The 26,699-nt window shown below is 31.1% G+C and overlaps 9 protein-coding genes across 9 annotated transcripts; 6 read left to right on the top strand and 3 right to left on the bottom strand.

Annotated features, from left to right (window-relative positions):
• Positions 1-290: 290 nt before the first annotated feature.
• On the top strand, positions 291-614 carry GO595_000273 (dihydrolipoamide acyltransferase; the record flags this gene model as incomplete). Its single annotated transcript, XM_067915667.1, has 1 exon — positions 291-614. The coding sequence occupies one exon, from the start codon at positions 291-293 to the stop codon at positions 612-614; it is 324 nt and encodes a 107-aa protein (XP_067779728.1).
• Positions 615-900: 286 nt separating this feature from the next.
• On the top strand, positions 901-1,659 carry GO595_000272 (60S ribosomal protein L8; the record flags this gene model as incomplete). Its single annotated transcript, XM_067915656.1, has 1 exon — positions 901-1,659. One exon carries the CDS (start codon positions 901-903, stop codon positions 1,657-1,659), a length of 759 nt encoding a protein of 252 aa, XP_067779727.1.
• A 399-nt stretch (positions 1,660-2,058) lies between these two features.
• On the top strand, positions 2,059-2,784 carry GO595_000271 (hydrolase, NUDIX family protein; the record flags this gene model as incomplete). Its single annotated transcript, XM_067915645.1, has 1 exon — positions 2,059-2,784. The coding sequence occupies one exon, from the start codon at positions 2,059-2,061 to the stop codon at positions 2,782-2,784; it is 726 nt and encodes a 241-aa protein (XP_067779726.1).
• Positions 2,785-2,866: 82 nt separating this feature from the next.
• GO595_000270 (uncharacterized protein) lies at positions 2,867-3,712 on the bottom strand (the record flags this gene model as incomplete). The annotated part of the gene is made up of 1 exon (XM_067915634.1): positions 2,867-3,712. One exon carries the CDS (start codon positions 3,710-3,712, stop codon positions 2,867-2,869), a length of 846 nt encoding a protein of 281 aa, XP_067779725.1.
• Positions 3,713-4,239: 527 nt separating this feature from the next.
• On the bottom strand, positions 4,240-6,183 carry GO595_000269 (cytoplasmic heat shock protein 70; the record flags this gene model as incomplete). The annotated part of the gene is made up of 1 exon (XM_067915622.1): positions 4,240-6,183. The coding sequence occupies one exon, from the start codon at positions 6,181-6,183 to the stop codon at positions 4,240-4,242; it is 1,944 nt and encodes a 647-aa protein (XP_067779724.1).
• A 518-nt stretch (positions 6,184-6,701) lies between these two features.
• Positions 6,702-7,760, top strand: GO595_000268 (cyclin-dependent kinase E-1-like; the record flags this gene model as incomplete). The annotated part of the gene is made up of 1 exon (XM_067915611.1): positions 6,702-7,760. One exon carries the CDS (start codon positions 6,702-6,704, stop codon positions 7,758-7,760), a length of 1,059 nt encoding a protein of 352 aa, XP_067779723.1.
• A 7,057-nt stretch (positions 7,761-14,817) lies between these two features.
• On the top strand, positions 14,818-15,126 carry GO595_000267 (uncharacterized protein; the record flags this gene model as incomplete). The annotated part of the gene is made up of 1 exon (XM_067915600.1): positions 14,818-15,126. One exon carries the CDS (start codon positions 14,818-14,820, stop codon positions 15,124-15,126), a length of 309 nt encoding a protein of 102 aa, XP_067779722.1.
• A 3,031-nt stretch (positions 15,127-18,157) lies between these two features.
• GO595_000266 (AP-1 complex subunit mu-1) lies at positions 18,158-19,438 on the bottom strand (the record flags this gene model as incomplete). Its single annotated transcript, XM_067915589.1, has 1 exon — positions 18,158-19,438. The coding sequence occupies one exon, from the start codon at positions 19,436-19,438 to the stop codon at positions 18,158-18,160; it is 1,281 nt and encodes a 426-aa protein (XP_067779721.1).
• Positions 19,439-22,969: 3,531 nt separating this feature from the next.
• Positions 22,970-23,761, top strand: GO595_000265 (uncharacterized protein; the record flags this gene model as incomplete). Its single annotated transcript, XM_067915578.1, has 1 exon — positions 22,970-23,761. One exon carries the CDS (start codon positions 22,970-22,972, stop codon positions 23,759-23,761), a length of 792 nt encoding a protein of 263 aa, XP_067779720.1.
• Between the last annotated feature and the right edge of the window lie 2,938 nt (positions 23,762-26,699).

The raw sequence follows: 26,699 nt of genomic DNA, 5'->3' as shown, positions 1-26,699 counted from the left end.
TTCATGAGTTTATAAAATTTTTTGAATTAAAATATAAGTTATCGTAGAATTCATGGAATGCTTACATATGGAATGAAAAAAAAGAAAAAAAATCTGTTTTTTGGGAGTTGAAGTACCTCTAAACGGTCATGTATACTCAAAAAGTGTCATGATCCATAACAGGCGTATAAAGAAATGTGATCTAAAATATTGAGATGCTCACCAAAATTTCATTCCAAAGATTTCGTTTACGACCAACAATGGATCTCACCAAAATATTTAAAGTTGGAGAAACTTTGGAACGCAAATTTATGATAATTCCAAAAAGAACATACAATCCAACTGGAATACAAGGAGATGATGTATTATCAACATCAGATCTTGTGCGTTTCTCTGAGTTGGTGTCATCTGATTGGCTTGAAAGTGCCCTTGACAAAAACCATAGTTCTGTTGGAGCATTTGTTGATCTTGATCATATTGCACCAGCTTATATTGATGATACAATTCTAACAAAAGCTACAATAACGAAAGTAGCTCCTCGGAAAATTTCATATAGAATTACTACCACAAATCCATCAACAAATGAACTCATTGGTATCTGTAAACATAATCGTGTCATTATAAGGTTTAACTAGAATAAAAATAACTCATAATAACAATTATTTTAACAAATTAAAAAAAAAATTGACGATTAAAAAAATTTTTTGGAGAACTTTAACGAATGAAAATACGATTAACTTCGAATCCGAATCTCCAATATTGTCTGTGGTTTTACAGAATGATAGCAACAAAAGCATACATCATGGGAAACCTCAAATTGGCAATTCACAAGGTTTGTTTGGCCAGACCCATTCTGCGGTTACTTTAAATAAATAACGTTCTCCTTGCGGTTGTTCCGGTTTTGGCCATCCCTTTTTTTAGATGGGTCATATAATCCGTGCACAACGTAAAGGTAATGGTAATGTTTTCCGTGCCCACACACACCACAGAAAAGGTGCTGCTAAGTTTATGCCATTAACTGCTGCTCAAAGATCTGCACAAATTGTTGGTGTTGTTAAAGACATCATTCATGATCCAGGAAGAGGTGCACCACTTGCCCAACTTGTTTTCCAAAAGTCTGGTAAGGCAGGTCTTGAAAGGCATCTTGTTATTGCCCCAGAAGGTATTCACACAGGTCAATTAATCCAAGTCGGTTCAACAGCTTCCCTTCACGTTGGCAACATTCTCCCACTTGGCCAAATCCCAGAGGGTGCTGAAGTTTGCAATGTTGAACATCATCCAGGAGATGGTGGTCGCTATGGCCGTTGCTCAGGCGATTCATGCCGTGTTATCACACACAACGATGATGGCTACACACGTGTTCAACTTCCATCAGGACGTAAAGTCGTTGTTTCCAGCAATTGCCGCGCATGCCTTGGTGTTGTATCTGGTGGTGGTCGTCTCGAAAAGCCACTTCTTAAGGCCGGTACAGTTGCACACAAATACGCTGCAAAGAGAAAGGCATGGCCAGTTGTCCGTGGTACAGCTATGAACCCAGTCGATCACCCATATGGTGGTGGTTCACATCAACACATCGGTAAGCCATCAACAGTTTCTCGTAACGCTCGTCCAGGTCAAAAGGTTGGTCTTGTTGCAGCTCGTCGTACTGGTCGTAGGAGGGGTACAATCTCTGTTGTCTAAAAACAACACTTTTTATCTAATTTTTGACTTTCACAACTAAACTTTTTTCAAGTAATGTTTTGATATCAATGCGGATATATAACATCGTTTCGTTTTTAAATATTACAAGAAACTTAGCAACTCTTACTGCAACCAGTTAGTTGCTCGTATACGATTCATATGTCTCTATGTAATACACTGCTGCTATTTATTTATGATTACCTTTTTATTTCAGCAAATCATGTTGTGTAAAGTATTGAAAAATGTTTTTGAATGCTTAGTTGCCCTGGTAGGTGATCATATCCGATCAATATCAATTCAAATGATAACTTTTTCAATGGGGAACCCTTCAAAGGGTCAACTGTTTATCTAACCGCTTCGGAATATTCTATCGTTTAAAAAACGTATCTAATTTGGCTAATGGAAATAGGGTTCCGTGGAGAAAAAATCCCAGTCACAGTTGCACCTCAAGCAAATGCTGCAGATGCACTTGAAACGTCACTCTTTAAGGATTGGTTGAACGCTCTTGATTCTTCTTTTGAACTTAAGTCTATAGAAATCCAATCTGTTGATAAATTTAGGACTGGAAGAGTAGGATTTATCAAAATGATTTGCAAAATACTTCGTAATGGAATCGAAGTCCCTGGTATTGTTGTTCTTAGAGGATCTGCTGTTGCTATGCTTGTTATTATCACCGATGCCGAAACAAAAAAGAAATACTCAATCCTCACAGAACAACCACGCGTTCCAGCTAGTACAGTTCTCCGCGAAATTCCAGCAGGAATGACTGATGGAAATGGAAATTTGAGAGGCGTTGCAATTAGAGAGCTTGAAGAGGAATGTGGGCTAACAGCCAAGCCAGAAGATCTGGTTGATATGACGCAACTTGCTTATGAAGGGAAGTATCCAGGTGTTTATTCGTCACAAGGACTACTTGATGAATACATAAGATATTTCTTATGGAACCTCACTCTCCCACATGAAAAAGTTCAAGAACTTGAAGGAAAAATTGGAGGTGAAGATGCCCATGAACAAATTATTTTGAGACTTGTTCCATTTGAAGATATTTGGAAGATTGCACCAGACTCTAAGACTCTATGCAGCCTCTGCTTATATCAACAGCTTTTAGCATCCGGGAAAATCTAAAAACGAACACACTTAATTTCAATTTAAAACGATCGTATGTGAAGTGACATTAAATAGTTTATTTTGAAAACAAAAAGTTCGTTTAGATTTGAATGGTCTGTTTGATTTTTTCCATAATTACACGAGGAGAATATCTTTCGAGGTATTGATTAATGATTGGATCATCATTGATAGGAGCAATCATTGGCAAGTTGAATTGCGGAAGAGCATAATTAATTTCAAATGTTTCTTCCTTTGATTCTTCATCAATTAATGAGGAATCTGATAAGTCTGGAATTAAAACCCCATCAATAACTTTTTCGTTTTTGACAGGCGCACAAACAAATTTCGCCTCATTGCAAGAATCAGCTTTTTTGGGACCGATGGAAATAACCAATGAATCTTCTTCATCATTTAAAGAATCGCCTAAAAAGAGAGAATCTGATTTTGAGCTTTCTTGAGATTCCGAATTTTCACTGTATTTATTTGATGATGAACTTGCCGATTCGTTATCTGAAGAGTTTTCATTGCTTTTGGAGCTTGTGGTACTCTCTTCAGAACTATGATTTGTATTATCAGATGAATTATTTTGTTGGTCAACAAACGCATCTGGTTCTCTATCTGAAATTAAGCTTCCGCTTGTTTGTGATTTATTTGATTGATTTTTATTTGAACTATTTGAATTTGTAGATTCATCACTTTTGAGGCTTGAGTTATCATTATCAGTTGAATAATTTCCTTCACTTTGTTCTTCATATTCACTTGAGTTATGCGATTTAGAGCTACTAGAATCTGAACTATCTTTGCTATTCGATGTATCTGAATTAGATGAGGATGAATTTGCAGGACTATTGCTTTGGCTTGTTAAGCTTTCACTTGAGTAATCGGTTGTTGTTTCGCTTGAACTTTCAAAAACTTTTTTTTGTGGATTATTTCTTTTTTTATCCATCCAAATAACGTAAACCATTGAAAAACATAATTGATACTTCAAAAATCTCCTTCAAGAATAAGTTTATGAATCATAAAGTTAATGAAGAAACATCATATGATAAAAGGCATATTCTGATACTCTAATTTTTTATTTTTATGACTTCTTCACACAAATTTCCTGAAATAATGAAAAATCATCTCTTGCAAGCAAAACATATTATTAATTCCTGAAATATCTAAACATTTTTGCATTTGAAGTAATTTAACTAGCCCAGCATACAAAAGAAGTTTAATAAATTTTTTATCGTCAGCTCAAAAACAAAATTTAGATTTATATGACTTCCAAACCTGATCAAAGTTTTGTATTATCATCAACAATAAATTCACTTTTAATTAACATAAATTATCCATTGTATTTTTAAGGAAAGGACTTTATTATTTTTTATAATCTTAAAAACAAATTTTATTGATTTCGTATACACTTAATTAATGTTGTTAATAAATTCAAATTAGGCAAAATTATTCATTGTATTACATTTTATTCATTTAATCAACTTCTTCAACGCGTGGTCCTGATGAATGTCCATTATTTGCTGATGCTCCACTTCCTCCTTGCATGTTCGCGCCTGGCATTCCGCCCTGTGCGCCGCCTGCTGCATGTTGATAAGCCGATTGCATAATTGGCATCAGTTTGCCTTCGAGTTCCTTCTGCTTCGCTTCGAATGTCGCGACGTCTGCGTCTTGGTTAGACTCGATCCATGCGAGCGTGTCGTTGATTTCCTTGTTGATTGTGTCCTTATCTGATTGTGACAATGCGTTAGCAAACTGCTCTTGATTTAATGAGTTGCGTACGCCGAAGCAGTATCCTTCGAGTGCGTTCTTCGCTTCCACTTTCTTACGTATTTCTTCATCTTGTGCTTTGTACTTCTCTGCGTCTGCAACCATTTTGTCGATATCTGCTTGTGAAAGACGTCCTTTCTCATTCTTAATCGTGATCTTCTTCACGTTACCTGTCGACTTATCTTGTGCCGAAACGTTCATAATACCATCTGCATTAACATCGAATGTGACTTCAATCTGTGGTACGCCACGTGGTGCTGGCGGAATGCCTGTTAAATCAAATGTACCGAGTAAGTTGTTGTCGCATGTTCGTGAACGTTCTCCTTCATAAACTTTGATTGTAACTGCGGGCTGATTATCTGAGAATGTTGTGAAGACATTTGATTTCTTCGCTGGAATTGTTGTGTTACGTGGAATGAGCACTGTCATCATTCCGCCAGCTGTTTCGATACCTAATGAAAGTGGTGCAACATCTAACAATAAAATATCTTTAACTGTATCTGATGTATCGCCTTTGATAATTGCTGCTTGTACTGCTGCGCCATATGCAACTGCTTCATCTGGATCAACACCACGGCATGGCTGCTTACCATTGAAGAAGTCTTGTAACAATTGTTGGACACGTGGAATACGTGATGAACCTCCAACTAAAACTATATCGGTGACATCGGACTTGGACATGTTCGCATCCCTTAATACTTGTGCAACTGGTGTCATCGTCGATCTGAAAAGTTCATCATTTAAGTTCTCGAACATTGCACGTGAAATGTTATCCATAAAGTCGTGACCTTCATATAATGAATCGCAAACAATTGATGCGGATGTGGCTGTGGATAATGTTCGCTTAGCTCGTTCGCATGCTGTTCGTAATGTACGTAATGCACGTGGCGATTGTCTTAAATCACATTTGAACTTCTTTTGGAATCGATCTGCAAAGTAATTAACCATACGATTATCGAAGTCTTCGCCGCCAAGATGTGTATCGCCTGCTGTGGCACGCACTTCGAACATGCCGCCATCGATATCAAGTAATGAAACATCAAATGTACCACCGCCAAGATCGAAGATAAGAACGTGACGCTCTTTATCGGATTTCTCGTTAAGACCAAATGCAATTGCAGCCGCTGTTGGCTCGTTGATTATACGAAGAACATTTAATCCGGCAATAACACCGGCATCTTTTGTGGCTTGACGTTGACCATCATTGAAATATGCTGGAACTGTAACAACAGCATCAGTAACTTTGTTGGAAAGTTGGCTTTCGGCGATTTCCTTCATTTTACCTAAAACCATAGCTGAGATTTCTTCTGGGTAGAATTGTTTGGTTTCGCCTTTCCATTGGACTTGAATTCTTGGACGATCTGCTTCACCACGAACAACTTTGAATGGCCAATGTTGCATATCTTTTTGAACCACTGGATCACTAAATTTACGACCAATCATACGCTTGGCATCAAATACTGTATTTGTTGGATTCATGGCTGCTTGGTTCTTTGCAGCATCACCAACAAGTCTTTCATCTTCTGTAAATGCAACATAAGATGGTGTTGTACGATTACCCATATCATTTGCTATAATATCAACACGATTGTGTCTGAAAACACCAACGCAACTGTATGTTGTACCTAAATCAATACCTATAGCTGACATAATAAAAAAATGATATTATGAAGGCATTTTTTGGTTGAGCATTTATTGATTCAAATTATGTATTCGACCATTTAAAGTATTGAATTTGTTATCATTGTGAACGTTTATTGGGATGCTTCAAATTGGTATTCAAGCCTGCTTGTTATTACCATTGCATGTATTCAAGTAATTTTTGTTTCATTAAGTATGAAAATGATTTTTTTAAAAGTAACTTATTTTTATAAATTCATCATAATATAGTTAATTTCGATAAAATCATTTTTTAAAAAAATTCGAACACGTTGTAGCATGGTATAAAATTGTTGGTAGTTTTTTGTCAATTTTCTCATATTGTTTGATTTCGAAATTCTCGACTTTAAACACTTCTTAATATTTTGTAAAATGCATAAAATATCGTTGTTGGCAAGACTGTAGTTTAGTTGTCTAACTCTTTTTGAAATATATAAATCTTTTTATTTTTTTAGTTTGTTGTTCTTCTTTGTTAATTGAACGTTAAGAAATCTGTTTCTTTGCTTAAAATGATAAAGAATCAGAATCAATTCCAACAGCCCAGTTTTGAAGATTCTTTTGATGTCAAAAAAAATATTGGTGGTGGAACATATGGACAAGTATTTCTTGCAGAGCGGAAAAATTCAAATGATAAAAAAAAATATAGTGTAAAACAATCAAGCATAAACAGCGACGAGCGGAAAATTTCCCCATCTATCTTTCGCGAATTAGTTTTTCTTAGTGAAATCAATTATCCACATATTATTCATCCGTTTTCAAAAGACATATTTTTAGACAAGAACAGGAAAACGCTTTCCTTTGTATATGAATATGGTGCTATTAATGTTCAACGTGTTATTGAATATTATAGCAATCGATCTAATGTTCGAATGAGTCCAGTTGTAGCCAAATCCATTCTTTTTCAATTGCTTTTAGCCCTTGATTATCTTCATCAACGCTCAATTACACATTGTGACATTACTCCATCTAATATTTTATTAATGTCACCCAACTCTGAAGATATGCCAGGCATTGTAAAGCTCATAGATTTTGGTCTATCACGAATTATTGACAATTCCAAGGAACAACGGAACTTTGGTGTTGTTACAGTTTGGTATCGGGCTCCAGAACTTTTATTAGGTGATCCATATTATGATCAAAAGATCGACATTTGGGCCGCTGGTTGTATCTTTGCGGAGCTCATTCAAGGCAAAGTGTTATTTCAGACCACTAATAAAATCCAAGAGAAAGATCCGACCGAATTTAATTCGAATCAACTTAATAAAATCATTGAAGTTATGGGCGCGATTGAATACAATCGTTGTCCCATGGAATATAAATACAGAGACAAACTAAAGAGCGTGATGTACCCAAGGAAACCTGCATTCGATGATATGTTTGCAGATAAGCCGCCTTCCGCTGTCGATTTGTTGTTGCGAATGTTAAAGATATTTCCAAACGAAAGAATTTCGGCAAAAGAGGCTCTGATGCACCCTTACTTTAATGAAAGCCCTGTGTGCGCAATGAATGTAACAGGACAAATATCACCTGCTGAATGGAATGAGTTGGAAAACTATAAATCAAATTAAATACGACGTAATACTGATATTTTTTAAATAAAATATTATTCATTTGGTATTTTTTTAAAGGAGTTGAACAAAAAAAAGATTCATTCCAATATTATCAAATCAATCAATGAGATTAGTACTTGATTATTAATTAAAATGAACGGTAAAAAATAATAAATTCATATGAATAGGATGAAAAAGTATAAGGTTTTCATAAACTAAATATACCTTTCACAATTCAGGATATTATAAGTTAAACAATATTTTAGTCTGCTTTAATTTTTAAATAAAATACATGTTTGCAAATAAGACGAACCTGTACCAATTTCATTAAACAGTAAAACAAGACATAAAATACAATCTACTCAAAAACTTTACTAAATTATAATGTATATGCATATATGCGAAAATGATTCAATAAAAAATTGAAACTTTATTTAAATAAAACTCTGAAGAAAAAGTATTTTCTAAAAATATTCATTAATAAAATGATTAAACAAATGGAAATATCAGCATATCAAACCTTAATATAAAAAATATTATTTAATAAAATTATATGATCAGAAAGCAAACAAAGGCTTTATAAAATTAACAAACAAAGGTTTATTTATTTTTCGAATATTTAAATTACATTGTCTACAATAGAAATACTTAAATGAGGCAAACTCTCCAAATTTTCTTTTTCTTTTTTATATTTTTTATATAAATAAAACAATAAAGAAAATCCTAATATAACTATTATTAAAGACACAATAATAGTGCAAATAATTATAATTGTAGTCGATTTAATTTTTGGAAATACAGTGTATCCTTTACATTTATTTATTAAATTTTTATTAGTTTGGATAAATATTCCTTTCCAATAATTTTTTTTGCACTCTGAACTATTACAATCATTAGCATAATTTTTATATGATTTATCTTCTGGTAAACAAAGACTTAAATTTCCTAAAGATGCTGAAGAAAATATTTCATCATTAAATTTTATTGGAGGGTTATTAGATAAACGAATAATATTTAATTTTTTACAATTTTCAAATATTTTTGTTGAATTTTCCGAAACTGTTTCTAACTTCGGTAAATAAATATATTCTAAATTAACACAACCAGAAAAATGTCCATCACCATCAAATGTATCAACATTTTCGAAAGATATATTTTTTAATGATGTACAATTTTGAAAACAATATGAAGGAATTACATTTATTCTATTTAATGTAACATTAAATAAATTTATACAATTTAAAAACGAATATTCACCAATTTTATTTAATCGTGGAAAATTAATATGTTTTAATGATATACAATATTCAAATGTATTAGTTCCATATATTTCTCTTAAATAAGGAAATTGAAGCGATTCAAGTGATGCACAATTAGAAAATTCATAACCTGAATAAGTTACATTCATAGCATTAAGTCTCGGCATAATTATAGTTTTCAGATTTATACAATTATAAAAAAGATAACATTTGGAATCAGTTAATCTTAGTAATGAAACATATTCTAAACTCTTTATATTACTAAATAAATATGGTGGTGATTTAATAAGTGAATTCATTTGAATTCTTTTTAATGAATTACAATCTTTTGATATTGGACCTGATAAAACTTTACTAATATTATTTAGAATAAGTTCTTTTAATGAACTACAATTAACAAATGCAGTATTTACAATAGTTTTAACATTTGGTAAACTTACATTATCAATATTATAACAATTACATAAAAAATTATTTCCAATTTCTTGTAGTTCAGGTAAATATATTGTTTTAATTAAATTACAATGACAAAATAATTCAGATTTAAAATATTTAAGTTTTGGTAATGATACATTAAATAAATTATTACAATTTAAAAATGCATATGAACCAATTTCTTCAAGATTTGGTAATTCAATAGATTGAACTTTACGACAGTTTTCCATAAAATAATCTCCAATTTTTATAACATTTGGAAAATTAATAGTTTCAACAATATCAAAAGCACTATAAAATGTATATGAACCAATATACTTCAAATTTAAAAATTCGAAATTTTTCATATCGATGTGTGATATGAAATAATTATTTACTTCTGTTAAATTTGGTAAATTTACTATATGTAATTTTGTACAACCTTCAAAAGGTCCATCACCCATTTGAGAAATCAATGGTAATGTTACATTAACTAAATTCGAGTTAAAAGAAAATGAAAAATATCCGCATTTTTCTATAAGAGGAAAATATAAATTTTGAACATTAAGATGACTAAATGAATAATCACCACAAGACCTTAGATTTGGTAATGATATATTCATTATGGTTGATCCATCAAATGCATAATTACCAACATGTTCACAATATTTAAACGAAATTTCATATCCTCTAATTTGCATATTTGCAAATGCATAATCATCGATTTGTTTGATTTTAAGATTTTCAAAAATGTTTTCTAAAAGAACACAGTTTTCAAATGCATGTTTCCCAATTATTTCCACATTTGGCATGTATGGAATGTATAATTGTCTGAAATTATAAAATAATGAATCAGGAATACGACGTAATTTAGGCATTGAAATGTTACGCAAATTAAAGCATGACTTAATAAATGGACCTTCAGCATCTTCAAGTGAAGGTAAGTCAAGTGTTTTTAATCGATATGCATATTCAAATGCTTGGCTATAAATGTAAACAACTTTTGGAATATAGATATCAGTAAGAAAGTAACAAATATAAAAACTCCAATTACCAATCGATGTGGCACTTGGTAAACTAGCAGATTCGAGTTGGCAACAACCAGCAAACATATATGGCGCAACTTCTTCGAGTTCAGGAAAACTTATTGATATGAGTGGACAAAATGCAAATGAAAATCTTCCAGCATGCTTAAGTTTTGGAAGGGAGACATACTTTAATAGAGAACAACTCGCAAATGAATAAATATCAATTTCAGTAACTTGTGGAAATGAAAGTGATTCAATATTTATACACATATCTATCGAATATATACCAACATATTTTACAGTAGGAGCATCAATCGTTAGCAGCTGAGGGCATTTAAAAAACGTGTTGTATTCAAATCGAGAAACATTTGCAAATGAAATATGTTTCAAATTTATACAATATTCAAATTTTAACTTCAAAGTACTTTCTATAGGAATGTCTATAGAAACGTTTTAAACATTTTGCATATAGTATGAAAAAATTTTGGATAAATCATCAATATTGGCAATTACTTTATCTGAAATCGAAAAGCTATGTATTTTGATCCACACATCATATTCGTTTTCTGCAAATATGATTTCACCATTAATTATTTCAATATCTGAAAAATCTGTTGATTGATTGATAACCAATGCATTTTGATATGCTTGGCTCATGTTGTCACCGATTACATGAATGTTTTTATTAACAGAAATTTCGATTAATGAGAGTGATAGACATGGGAACAGCAAAATCATTAGATAGGATTTGTGACAAATTCAATGCATTGAATTTCACATCTCATATGTTCAAACTACTTGTCAATTTCATTTTATCATACATTGAAAATTGAATATAAGGGACTGGGGGTTGAACATGCGATAAAATTCATTGTTCGACTGACGGTCAGCAGCCATATAAGTTCAGAAAATTGAAATAAAAAGAGAATTCTCAAATCAAGGATATTACAACAAAATCAAATTTTTCATTCCGATAAGTATTTATTCTTGATATTGAGTTACACCAAAATTGCTAATATTTTTTATTCATATATCGAGAAAACGTAAATAAATATAAATTACTTTTAAGTGCATGATTCTAGGAAACGGTCACACCGAAATACCTTATGTTTTGCACTTTTAATGTAAAATTTTATTTTCCATCTTCAAATGATAACAACTTTAAGTTTGGTTGATGTTTCTTAATCAAATTCAATATATTTTTTGATGCAATACTTACGGGCAATTTTCCACCCAAAAACCATTGGTTTACATTTGCGCCATTTTTCAGTAGCATTTCAAGAATTTCCTCATTTTCTGATTTTATTGCCTTCATCACTGCTGTTTTACCTTTAGCTGTTGGCTGATCTATTAGAACCCCATTTTGAATCAAAATTTTCACGACATTTTTTTTATTTTCTTTCACCGCTATATATAAAGCACTTAAACCATTATCATTATAATCATCTAAATCGCATCGAATATCTTCAGCCAAAATTCGCACATAATCATCGTAACCATTTTCGATTGCTTTAATCAACAAATTATTTTTATTAATTTTTACATTTACTCTTAATTTCTTAATATATAATAACGCGATTAAAAGTTTAATGTTTTGTTCTTTATATTCATTAAATAAGAAGCATAAAGGATGCGGATAATTATAAGAATACAAATTCGGTTCTAATAAATCATTACAATAATTTTGTATCAAGTAAATTGCATCAGGGAAATCATTAATGATACATTGATGAAGGATATAAGCGCCATTAATGTTTGGGATATTAATTTGTTCTTTAACATACGACAAAAGTATTTTTATCATTTTTATGTCTTTAGTTTTAATTACATATTCAAGTGCACTATTACATCCATTAAAGTAATCATTAACTTTTGCGCCATTCTTCAATAAAAATTCGATTTTTTCGAGATCTTTATTAATGATACATTTGATTAATGGTGTAATACCATTTTTATTCGATTGATTTATATTTATATTATTATCAATTAGAATTTTCATTACTTGTAAATTCGGGTTTGAAATTGCATAAAAAAGTGCATTTTCTCCATTTTTATCTAATTTGTTTATTGGAACATATTTACATAATATTTGTATTATTAATAAATTATCCGAATTCTTACATGAATAATGTAAAAATGGAATTTCATCGATCTTAAAATCAGAAATGAAATTGGGGAAATAATTAATTAATGACTTAAGTAATAAAGATGAATTAAATGTTAATGAAATCGAAAAGTCACTAATCTTAAACAAATATAAACCTTCAAATCGTGCTCTTTTCGAATAAGAAAATATTAAATCCCAAATGATTGAACGTGCCAATGAATTTTCGCTATTATAATTATAATTTATATTATTATTTAATAACTTATTTACTTTCTTAAGACTAATGTTACAACCGATTAAAGAACATTTTTGGTTTTTAGAAAATGGTATATGACAACTTTGTAATGTTGGAACTAATAACAAAGAGTTTTTATCATTTGAAAGATTTTGTACTTGTTGTAATACTTTTTTAGTATCAAATGATATATTCCAATGATAATTACCCATCGTAACATTCGAAATAATCATGTTTTGATTAAATTGTAATGTCATCGATGTGTTTAAAGGTATTATCGGATTAATTGTAGAAATTTCTAAAACGTTTTTACACATATGAAAACAAATAGTAAAATCTAACATTTGTTCAGAACTTGAGAAACTAAAAGTAAATTGTTGTTTAGGACCACATAAGATACATAACATACTTGTGTTTGTAGGTAATGATAATATATTCCATGATTCTAATGGTAATGTAATATAATTATTATTGTTATTATTATTAAGCTCAAACTCAAATTTCGTTGGTAATATCTCAAAGTTCTTTTGCGATTTGGATTTCCCTTCAATTATAAATATAAATCCACGTGTTAATATTAATAAATAAATTTCATTATCAATGTATATGTTGGAATGATATATAATGGGACCAAAAAATTCATATTCATTTTCATACGTTTTAGTGTTAAAATATTTCGAGATTTTATATGAGACATCAACTATACGCTCAACAAAACATGTTAATGATAATGCATAAAATGTATTGACTTTGGTCAGAAATTCTTTGGATGTTAATGACTTCTTTTGATTAGAAATTGTGACGGGATTACTTTTGCATGATAAAAATGCATGGTTCATTTCTTTCCATGTACGAATTTGATTACTAGAATCAAGTTTAACTAAATTTGAAAAAATACTTGATAACGATGACGATAGGAAATATTTCAATGCAACGATCAAAATCGAGTCATTTGAATCAAAACAAAATTCTCGAGTAATACGTGTTAATATCAATATAAAAAATTGGGATAAATCACCAGATGAAAAGTAAGAAATTATATCTTCTTGGAAAAGAGAAATTTGAGTTTTCATTAAATTTGGAATGCTTTCATAAAATGCTTCACGTGAAGAAACTGTATCAACAAAAGTATAATCGCTTTTGGTCGGTGCTTGTGAAGTTGCTTTACTTTCGGAACTTATCGGAGTTTCAATGATATCATAATAAAATTTTCCTGTAAAAACAAAAGAACCATCTTCATTAAATAAATGAATGTCCTTGAATGAAACAGGTTTTGATTGTGAATGAGTAACTTCAACTCCATCAATTTGAGAATAAATACTTATCTTCTGTGGTGAAACATGTACAGATTTCCCGATTTCATTTGTTAAATTCTTCCATGTAAACCTTTTCGAACACATTCCAAACATTGATATTAATTCATCAAGTTTTGTGGATTCATTTGGTAATGGGCATCGTATTATAACATTATTGTCTGGATTTGTTTTTTGATAAAAAGCAACACAAACACATCCAAACTTAGGAGAATCTTTTGAGATGATTTCGAGTCTAGGAGTTGCTTGAAGATTTTTAATTAAATTAGCATCAGGAATTTTTGTAATTAATTGTGGACATGATTTAAGAGGTTTAGTTCGAGGAATAATCGGAAATGAAAAGTTTGAATCACAATAATAAATATCACCATTAATATCATTGTAAATTTCCAGTAACTTTCTTAAAAAGTAAACGCAATTTTTATCAGTAAATTCATCCGCTGAGAATATATTAATTTTTTCTTTGTATACAACAATAAAATTATTGGTCATTTATCGATATTAATAGGGATGCCCCAAATGCATTTTCACAAAGTTTGTTAGTATTCCCCACAAAAAAAAAAAAAAATCAATGTCTGAAGCTCCAACTTTAAATTTCACACCAAGTATGAAAAAACTATTAAAAACGAAATTCCCTAATGCAAAAGCAAGAGGCCATGCACTTGTTGCACTTGGTATTTGTGCAAATGAAGTATATTTTTTTTTCTAACGAATAGTTTATGGAATTGCTTGTTCAAACAGCAGCTACAGAATGTGCTCAACAAAACAAGAGTACAATGAGCGAAAAACACGTTTTGACAGCACTTGAAAAATTAGATTTTAAAACATTAATGGAAAAAGCACAAGAAAAGAGCAAAAGTATCGAGAAAGAAAATTCTGCTCGAAGGTTAGAGAACGAAGAAAGGAAAAAAAATAACTTAACAAGAGAAGAACAAATTGCATTAATGAACCAACTTCACGAGGACGCCGTGCAACAACTAAGGTTACAAAAACAAAGAGAAGCAATGAACAGAGAACAAAGTGACTAATATTTCGACATTATAAATACATATTTGTTTCAACCAAGAAATACATCAATAAACAAAATAGCAAATCACACACATATGGTAATATACATACCATTTCCAAATCGTTTTGACCAAAATGCAAATAAAATTGGACAAATTCAGGAGGTAGTACAGCATTTCTAAAATTAGATAGGTTGCCATCGTAGCTCAATCGGCTAGAGCATAAGACTCTTAATCTTGGGGTTGCGGGTTCGAGTCCCGCCGGTGGCTTTTTTTTTGTTTTCAAGTTATCAGGATCCCAAACATTTTTGCATCAATATGGAATAAGGGGAAGCTCTCGAAGAAAAAGAATTTTCACTTAGTATCAGGTTTTTGGAAAATGCATTACTTCTTTGTCAAGAATTTTTTCCACAATTTCCATCATTCAATGAGTAAAAACTTGATCGAATTGAAAAGTTTATTTTCGTCTTTTTACTCAACATTTTCGGAAATATTTATTTGCACTTCATAAAAAAAAAAATTAGCTTACAGCGCACGGCCACTTTGAATAATTATATAAAAACATTTTATTCATCAAAATAAACAATTTTTTCTTGACTTGTAAAGATCAAAATTGATTTTGCATATTCAGCAATTTCTTCATTCTCGCCCTCAGCCAAAGACAACACATTGTCCATTCCATCCAAACTCATAAACAGGTCGAACATCTCAGATTCGCCAATTTTATTTTCTTGATCCAAAATTTGTAACAGCAAATAAATTGCGCTATAAGTCACGTTTGTATTTTCTATCTCGAGCATATCGATTAAGAGTTCCATCAGTTCTTGAGGAGGAATCTTATCAATAAATTCTGGAAATCTTATTAAAATAGTTATTAACGTTAATGACGCCGAAATTTTTGTTACTGTACGATGTGACTTTTCGATAGAAACAAGTCTTTCTATGATGCCAAGAATGTAATTCGTATTAATTTGACTTTCTTCCTTCTTAAAAAATTCACATAATAATTCTGATGCATGAAGAAGAATTGATTCATCATTTTCATCATATAAAAATTTACAGACTCTAACAAAAAGATCTTCATCTAATAGTGGAAGATTTTCATAAACACAACTTAAAATATATAAATCTATGGGTAAGTCGTTCTTTTGGAAGTTTTTAAAGCTATTTAAAAAGTGGGAAAGTGCCGGGCACTTTTTGTAATATTCAGAAAATACTTTCCCGTTTTGAGAAAGCATATAGAAAGTAAAAACAAAGCTGGATGCGTTGACTTTGTTGGCAAAAGGAATCAATTTAATAACTATATCTATGATTTGACAATAGGTTTCTTCTTGACAAGGTTGTTCTAGATAAGTATTAAACAGTAAAAAGATTTCTGGAATAAGTTCCTTACGCTCACCATGTTGAATAATCGAACCAATCATAGATTGACAAGTGAATACTCGTAGAATTATATCTCTCAATTCAAATGAATGTCGTGCAATCAATGTGATACACTTTAGTACATGAATTTGACAATCGAGACATGAAACTTCATTAAAAACATTCCATGAAATACCAATAAAATCTGAGTCGATCAATATAATACAATAATTGAAATTTTGGATAAATAAATTTTTGATAAATTCATATAACCTAAGCAACAAAATTGGGTCGTCTTGTGTTGTTATGGTGTGCATTAACAAATAAGGCAAATTGTTTTCTTCAAATTCTGTAAAATACTTTCTAGTACGAAATTTAGAAAATTCATTAACCATCACATCTATATTTTGTAAATCCAAATTCATAAGAAATTGTGAAAAATTGTAAAAAAACAAAGATATTATTTGATCATCAGTATCATCATCTTTGAAAGGTTGGGACATATCAACACTGCTTTGAAGGTCACCAAGAAAATCAATAGTTTTTACCGAACTTCCTTTATAGATCATTGCATCTAATTAGGCTTTGGCAGAGTTCCGACCAATTACTGTTTGAAAATTAAATTAAGTAAAGTCAATAACAACAAACAAAATAAACGTTCTCAAGTCATCTACTTCTAGTACGAAAAAGCATTATGTATAAAAAATAAATAATATTATTTCGAAGACAAAAACGTTACATTCACGTATTAACTGTTCCTATAAGACACTTAAAGAAATGTGAATTGCAGTACTTGAAACTCGATTATGAAGTACCTACACCATAACATCATGCAAACAAAAACACTTGAAGAAGAACCAGCTTCATACATGCATAGAAGTATGGAAATTTTGAAAAGATTGTTCATTTGGGAAAAAGAATAAATTTATTTTGACATTTATTTATATTACAAATTATTATTCTTCTAATGGTTGTTCTTTTACGGGTTCTTGAGTTTTTTGAGCTTTCCCTTTGATATCCTTTGAAATGATTGATGCAAAATATCTATGAACAGCAATTGATTTACACAAGTCAAGAAACAATGCAAAAATTAATAAAATACAAATAAATGAAAATGGAAGAGATAAGAACATGAACATAAATAAACCTTCAGAATCAAAATAATTTGCAGAAAATTTGTAATCTTGCCAATTTTCCTGAAAAAAGTCATTTATTAAAGGTGAATAATATATTAAAGTGCATAAAAAGAAAAACTGTAATGAGGATATAACAAGGCTATGCCTATACTTGAAGTAAATTCCATACATAAAAATCAAAAATAATAGATCAATCAAAATAGGTACGTCTGTATAGTTAACTTCAGATAATTTTTTCATAGCTTTTTCAAGTTTTGATGGCCCTGTTTCGATTTCGAATATAGCGTGCTCGATACCATTCATTTCCATTCCAATGGAGTTAATTTTGGGGCACCTTAATTTTGTGTATTCACGACCGTTAAATAATAATAAAAATGTCATTTCACTTCATCAAAAATTGAAGCTAAATTTTTTATTATAATTCTTTATCTTCTTTAAAATTCTCTCATTTGAATTCATTATAATGATAACATAAATCATTTTTGTTAATACCATTCACGAACAAAACAAATTGTTAACTACAATTATTATTCAAAAGTTTTTTGTTTACTTATTTATGTTCTGAATTCATATGTTCCATCCTTGGTCAGGTACCTCACCCAATTTACTGTTTGATAACCACTTTTCTCGAACACCTTCAAGTACTGTACCCTTAACCCTGACACGGTGAAGAATGGAATTTCAAACGATACCACAATTGGCCTCTTTGCTTCTTCTTCTTCACTTTCTACGCTTGGCAATCCAAAATGAGCTCTTAACGAGAACTGCTTTCGGCCGGGGAATTGTTTTATAGTCCAAATCAATGCGTTTTCGTTTGGACTATATCGCATTCGACCAGCGGTGCATTGCGCTTTAGGTGTATCAACATCTGGCGGAACTGGTATCTTTATTTGCACATTTTGTGCCACTGATTGCGGTCGGTATTGTGCGCGTGCTCGAATTAACATTTCGACTCTTGAATTCTTGTATCTTTCAATCGTAGAATCGATATGGATGATGGGCTTAATAGCAGCTGACAAGCGATACGTCATAAGTGTGAATTCACGGTCGGGAGGTATGAATGTGATGGAACGATCTCGCTCAAATTGTGATAGCCGAACACATGGATGGAATTTAATGTCTTCAAGCTCAAAGACTCGGCGAGATACATCGGTTTGGTGCTGGTTTTGATCATCTTTGTCAAATAAAATTTTGTCATTTAATCCAATGCGAATTTCAGGCATACCAGATAAGTATGCGGCCATGTTAATCTCGCCTGTGATCTCGTTGTGGATGACTGTGCCATTCTTAGCGACTAACATATTGACTTTCTCGATCACATCGCAAAATACTTCATTAACAGAATATTCAATATTCGGTTTGCGCCATGTAACAAGCCCAGTGGCATTGACTGGAACATTGGTGGGTTGGTCACTAAGAGCTTTGGGCTTGTTTCGAAGGATATATTCACTTAGTGCTTCTGAATCAAGAGTTTGGGGATAACCATAATCCATGACTTCGTCAAGAAGTTCATAGATGAGAGAAAAGTTGTCAATAATAGCTTCTGGTGTTAATGTGCCGAGATAATCTTCAAAAAGTTTGGCAAGAGATGAAAGAAAAGTAAGAAGAAGAGTAACATTACTATTATTACGAGTAACTGTGAAGAAGTACATACCAGCTCGGTCAATATATGCAAAACACCAGTCATCAATGCGAAAGACAGGATTTGGAAGGATCTTGTCATTCATTTGAATATAAGTCATGAACTTATCTGGAATGGATAAGTCAACTTCACCTCGATAATCAAAATTAATAAGGACGCGGCCTTTGTTATCAAGTATGTAAACAGCAGACATCCGGGCTTATGCGGTTTTGACGTTTGTTGTTGGAGAACGTTAAAATGGAAGAACATTTTTTAATTAAAAAAAAAATAATTTCATGAACGATCTCAATATTAAAAAAGCCTAAAAAAGATTGATTGTTTAAGTTTTCGAGAAAATCAAATTAAAGGAGAATAATACTTTAATTATATTTAATCCAAAAATAGCAGCAGATTACAGTGGAAATCGCAGACAGTAAGAAGTACAAAGCAAACTGACTCACTGTTTTTCTGATATTATATGTTTTAAAGAAAGATGATATAAATGTGCATATAATTGCTTCACAACAGAACAATGCTGAGTAAACCCATGCTTCTTGCATCGTTCGACAAATATATCCTGCATATAAGCCAATTATAATTGAAATAATGATTCCAATAAATCTATTCCATGCTTTTTTTGGTTGAGCTTCATCGGGTTGTTGAGTTGAACCATTTCCAAGAAATGGTGTTGTTTCCAATGGATCCAAGCCATTAAGGTTGTTTGTTTCTGTTTCCATTGACCTGTGGCGGGGTGCCCTATAACCGATATGTAAACTGACGAATGGATTAAACTATCTTCTTCTTAGGAAATAGTTACGCAACTAATATTTAGAATATAGTGTGTTACAGCACATCAAAATTTTGGTTATTTGTTTCATTGGTATTGAACTTCAATTTAAATATAATGAAATTTCATTATCTTCAAATTAACACCGATACAGCAATTATTATTACTTAAGGGAACACAAATATTTAAATGCTTTCATATGTATATGAAATATTTGTTTCAAAAATGTACTTTCACACCATTCATTATAAATTTACTGAAGTATATCGATTCAAATTTTACACAAATGAATAATAATAACTAGATATATCTTTTTTATTGACAATTTAACATTAACAGAATGATTTCATATTGCAATATGAACAAAAGAATCTTTATGTCGTTTAAAATATCTTTATGATTTGTTTAATTAAACAATTTTTAGAACTTCAATAACTTTAAATTATAAGCTCATTCACAAGTTGCATAGCTCCTCTCAACAATTCACTTCCGTTTCAGTTTTCTACAAACTCATTCACAAAAATCAAAAGAAAACGTTCTTCATGATTTTTCACCTTTTTATTTTCTAAAAATGCCAAAATTTAGTGAAATGAATTGCCTAAATGGTAAATTTACCAAATTTTGAGTGAAGCATAAAAAATGCCAATTTCTCCATATTGACTGATGGGGAGAAGGAAATCTAACTACGTAAGGATCAGATATATAATTTTTCGACCAAATCAAAATGATACCATCACATTTGAAATTGAAAACCAAAAGTTCACTCCGACATCTCTCCAAAAACTTGAAATAATAAAAAACTATCAGAAACATGGTGAAAGCGAAGACAAAGTGAACTTTGAGTTGCCTTTGCTGAAGCAAAAACAATTCGTAATACAAATGTTTAAGCCGTTTTATGTTGATCAAAAGGCATCTGATGCTAAGCATGTATTGCCTGTGCTCAGGGATAAAGCAATGTTTTTAACACAGAATGCGTAATGAGATAAATAAAAATATATATAAAAATAATTAAAATAGAGGTAACGCGGCAGAATGTCAAAACCGTATATTAGTTTAAAAATAAGTGGTCCAAGAAAATTTAAAACGAAAATATCTCGAAAACGATCCATAGGTGTATAGTAAAAATTTAGTGATATTGCTTCTATTATGTGTAGAGTATAAATCATTCAAAAAATCGAATTTAAAATTTTGATCATTCCATGCTGGCAGATGCGCATCTGTAATCTCAAAATGTTCATTTTCAATTATCTGTAAGAACAACATTTCTATGTAGCTAGTCATTCTATATATCAAGCATTAACATGATTCTTTCTCTCCTTTCATGAAAAATCAATAGATCAACTTGATTTACTTATAGAAAAAGATGTACCACTACAAATCGCTTAGCCACACCTATCAACGTAAACTATAAACCTAAGTCTAAACTATATATCAATGTTGTAATGTTTTCAACGTCCAATATCAAGAAAACTAATAACAAAATCATTTCATCATGCATTCTAATATGTAAAAAGAATAAAACTTCTATATTTTTTATAATTAATTGCATGCAATTAAATATCTTTTAGCATAAGTGTGAGGTTTCCTGTTTATATATTCTAGGAAGGTCAATTCACGGTAATAAAAATTAACAATCAAACACTGTGCTTTTTATGCAATAAAATTACATAGAATGATACACCATCACTCTTTGATCTTTTATATGTTATAAGCGTAGTGGCAAGTGAAGGAGATAGGTGCAAAAGCTTTTCTTTTCACTGCTTCTTAACGTATGAACGATAAGTTTTTCAATTCATAATGATCATGTTGAATCAATTTTGACAAATTTAATGAGCAAAAAAAACAGAGAAAGCAACCCTTTCCAGGCAAATTGGTAGGCTAAAAAAGGATATTTCTAATCTTGAACAATCATTGGGGTACTACAAGAAAAGAACCCAGATACTCGAGAAAATAATAGAAGATCATGATCCCACATTACTTCCACCAAGATCTTTTAAGGGTCAAAGGGAGTTCTATGAAGAATATTTGAGGAAATAAAAATCGGTTGACGAGCCCGTATACAAACCCATACCTTTTGGGGAACAATTATCATTTGAATCACAGAACAATTCCAATCGTTTTCCTAAATCTCGGCAATGGAGTCCCAATGTAATTATATTTTTGTTTCATATTAAGAACTCTCAGGAGTAAGTGTTATGACTATCTTCGCTCCGTCATAACATTGCCATGTAAACAGACGCTGTACAATCACTTTAGCCATATTCAAAATTCGTGGAAGGAGTGTTTAACCATATGTTCGGAAACAATCCGCATTATCAACCTATTTAGAAGAAGACATAACATTCAGTATTTTGAGAAAGTGGATATTGTTTTGGGTATAGATGCTATGTCAATGGAACCTATTACAAAAGAAATTTATGATGCAAAGAGAGGGGACAATAATGCATTTTTAATACATTTACAACCTTTATCATGCAAGTATAAATGGCTTCCTTTACATGTGTTACCATACATAAAGGACAATGCAGATTAAGATGTCAGAATTCGGCTAAGATATCTGCTGATTTTTTAGATGCAAATGGTTTCAATGTTTGCTGTATAGCAAGTGACGGTGATTTCGGATACTCTATAATTCATCGCGAACGATTCAACCAGTGGTGGCCTATTTTTAGAAATAAGGGAATTGAGAATGCACTTGGGATTCTGCAGAATGATAGATTGATAATTGGCGACTTCTTACATCTATTGAACAATGCTAGAAGCAGGATATTGAATGGACAAATCTCAATATGTACAAACGGTAAGCTAGCCTTCACCGCGCTTGATATGGAAAAAGTACTACAGCTTGGAGTTCAATTACCAGACACGTCACCAAAAGGAAGGATGAAGGATCATTATTGTTTGAAGATCTTTACTATGGAAAACTTCTTCCAATTGTTACATTCTAGTCACATTAACATGGCGTTTTACATACTTCCGTATGCTCTATGGTCACATGCTATTCGTAATTCATCGCTGTCACCTCAAACACGACTGGATTATCTTTGTTCTTCACTTGATATTTTTGCATATCATGCAAAAAACTTAGACAGGCTAACACCAAATGTACAACAAGTGAAACGTAATCATGGTACGCAATATTGTTGTTCACTCAATCAATGCATTCGAATTATGAACACATTGATTGGTGTTTTGAGAGAGTTAAGAGCAAGGTCTGATGATCTGTGTCTGGAAAGATTTGGAACACATAATGTTGAATGTCAGTTTGGTTTAATACGTATTATGTGTCATAACAAACACAGCTGGGAAAAGATTATGAGTGCATTTTCACGTCTCACCTTAATGGATGATTTGACAACTGTGATAGCTCGAAAGATCAACATAAGAACCAGGATGAATGTAGGTGGAGTGAAACTTACTGAAGAGCAGGGCAATGTATTTGAGGAGCCACCCCAAGTACTAACTATGGAACAAGTGTTTGAGGCTGTCAATGTCGTCATGGAGAGACAAGCTGGAAGTGAAGATATATTATTTGAAACTGCTATTGAGTTATGCCCTGACCTGGCAGAGTTTGTAATGTGGTTGAATAGAATTCATGCTCAGTGGAAGGCGGCAGGTGTTAGGTTGGAAGTAACCTATCAAGGAAGTCTAATCAGCAATTGTACAATCTTAGCCAGACTCATTTCATTTTGCAAACATGAGCCTATAAATGATGCAGACTATGGAGATGAGGATACCAAAGAACAATAATCAGTAAGGTTGGAAGAAAATTTGTTTTTTGAGACAACCACACCTACCAGAAACGAATAATAAACGACCGTTTAAATTATGAATCGGGAAAATCAAGCATGTTTTCACTTGTTTGAGTAACAAAGACACGATAACAGGAATAATGCTCTTTATAAACAGAATTAGAATATGAATTGGAAGTTGAAGAATAAATAAAAAAAAATAGACAAATTGCGATTTATTATCTTCCAAACCAACGTTGTCATCTATGATATCAACATAACTATCTAACATACTGAGGTACTAGGTGAGATATTGCATGTTCTTTTTTACTTTCCAAGTCCTTTGGTGGGTTGGACCATGTATGTTTAAAATATAAATATCTCAAGATATAAATTATAAAATAAACTTATCTTAAATAAAATAATGATAATATATATGTATACCATAAATTCAAATTTTGATGAAATTTTAAAGAAATAATGATTTTGATCAATTTTTTGAAATCTCATTAAAAGTGAATTTTTTTTAATGAAATAAATCATTCTATAATTGGACTCTATCACTGTGCTAAGTAAAATGGAAAAAATTAATTAGTGATTGAGATAATTTATCAAAATTATTTTTTTGACATACATATTGCATCATGTATTTCTGCCGTAAAAATTGACTGCAGAATTCAAGAATCTAACATCATAGACCAAAATAGCAATTATTTTGATTTATTTTGGTTTCGCGAAAAATGATCCTGACAATTTTCCAAAATTTTGATTTCTTTAGATACGAATTCAAGCATTTTTTTCACAGTGTCTGTTTGTATTAATTTGCCTTTAAAACGGTTTTTTGCGCCATCTTTTTTTGAATTCGGAGAAAAAAAACAACTTTAATTTATTTATTGGATCATTAAAGGCGCAACACTAAAGAGAAATATCAAAACTGGAACAAATTATAGGAATTGAAAGACATAAAAATACAATTTTAAAAAAGCAATTATTATATCTTGTACAAAAAAATAACTTATTAAAGTCCAAATATGAATTATTATGTGCATATATAGAAAAGATACAAAACAACTTGAACCAATTTAAAAAACCTATTCCATCGAAACCAAATGTTAAAAATTTTGAATTTTTTCAACATTTTCTCTCCATCTGTCATTCAAATCTATATAAATAAATTTCTAAAGTTATGACATTGACATATATAAATTTGCATATATTTTAAATTCCTTATCGCCAGATGCTTATAATCACATGAGACAAGTTGTTCCTCTTCCGTCTCAAACATCATTAAGAGAACATTTTAAAGGTATGCTTGAGAATGAAATTAATGATCTTGTTGATAAGAATAAAATTGATAATAAAATAAATGAATTTTTTTTATCAAAATGGAATAAAAAAAATTCCACTTATTATTTCAAGTATAAGTAATGATGCTGCTGCTGTAAAGCTTTTTCATTCAATGATCTTGACACCAGATATCAAAGAAAATGGCAAAAATATCCAAGAAATTTTCAAAAATTTTGAAGCATTATATGAAGAGTGTATAAAAAACAACGAGGAGATTCCAATAAAAGAAGAATATGATTCAAAATCAATACAAATTTCTTTGCAATAATGTTAAATCCCTACAAAAAACATTATAAAACTAAGGTTTTACATATATGTTTTTCGAAAGATGGGCATCCTATCGATGAAATCATAAAAACACTACAATACATAATTTTTCAATGTGAAAATAATGGAATCCAAATAAAATTTTTTATTGCTGATTGAGAACTGAAATATAATTCATATCATTTAATAACTTATAAGATTTGGAATAATTGAATCAATAAGTGAAATATTGGATGCAATTTCTAATCATAAAAAAGATTTTTGGGTTCTTAATATGCTTCATGCAGTCAAAACCGCAAGAGCGAGATTATGAAAACGTTTTGTTGCGATGGATCCAAATAATACTGTCGATACTGTTTCTTTAAATGAATTTGAAAAATATTTAAATTTGGGAAAAGTTTTAACAGATTCTTCTCCTATAAGTGAAATGAAAGATGCATATCCACTTGGGTATTTACTCGTCAAAATTTTTGTCAATTATTAATGTATGAACAATACAGTGGAGCATTTTATGTTTAGGTGTTTTTATATTTATAGAAATATAGGGTGGCCGATAAGTAACCGGAATTTCCCCCCACATAATACTTATCAACAAAATAAATATATATATAAATAGCTTGTATAAATTATTTTTATTGTTATGAGTTTGAGAATTTAATTCCTTTAGATCATAGAGAAAAATCTAAAAACGGCCACTGTACGTTAAAAATTGTACGTTAAGCAGATGGAACAAAGGTACGTCATCATGTATCTTCTACGCAAAAACATGAGGATTCTTGATATAGTCAAGGAACTCAAAGATGTATATGGGGACGAAGCCCTCTCAAAAACCCAAGTGTATTTTTGGGTTAAAGAAATAAAGATGGGCAGAAAAGATTTAAATAATCTGCCTAAGGAAGGAAGACCGATAGACGAACAATTAATCGTCTCAATCCAGGATCATCTCAAAAAGGAGCCATTCTATTCATCTCGTAAGATTGCACTTGAGTTACATGTAACACATGATACAATATTAAGGCATCTTACTCAAACATTGGGATATAAATGTATGAATCTTCGATGGGTTCCGCACTTTTTAACCCCCGAACAAAAAAGTTGCAGAGTAAAATTGGCGAAGATTCTTATCCCAATTATTAAACAAGAAGAAGCAACAGTCTTCGAATTCTTATTAACAGGGGATGAATCATGGTTCATTTATCGCTACCAATATAAAAGTAAGTGGGTAGTCGATGTAGATAATCTAGAAGAAAGGGTCGAAGAAACCCATTTTTCAAAAAAGACGATGTTTACAATTTTTGTCAATGGAAAGGGGGTACAATTAATTGACGTCAAACCAACACACG

This window comes from Histomonas meleagridis (assembly GCF_020186115.1).
Source record: "Histomonas meleagridis strain 2922-C6/04-10x chromosome Unknown contig_1, whole genome shotgun sequence".
NCBI lineage: Eukaryota > Parabasalia > Tritrichomonadida > Dientamoebidae > Histomonas > Histomonas meleagridis.
The sequence above is the reverse complement of the archived record's forward strand: the minus strand, read 5'-3'. Positions and strand labels throughout refer to the sequence as shown.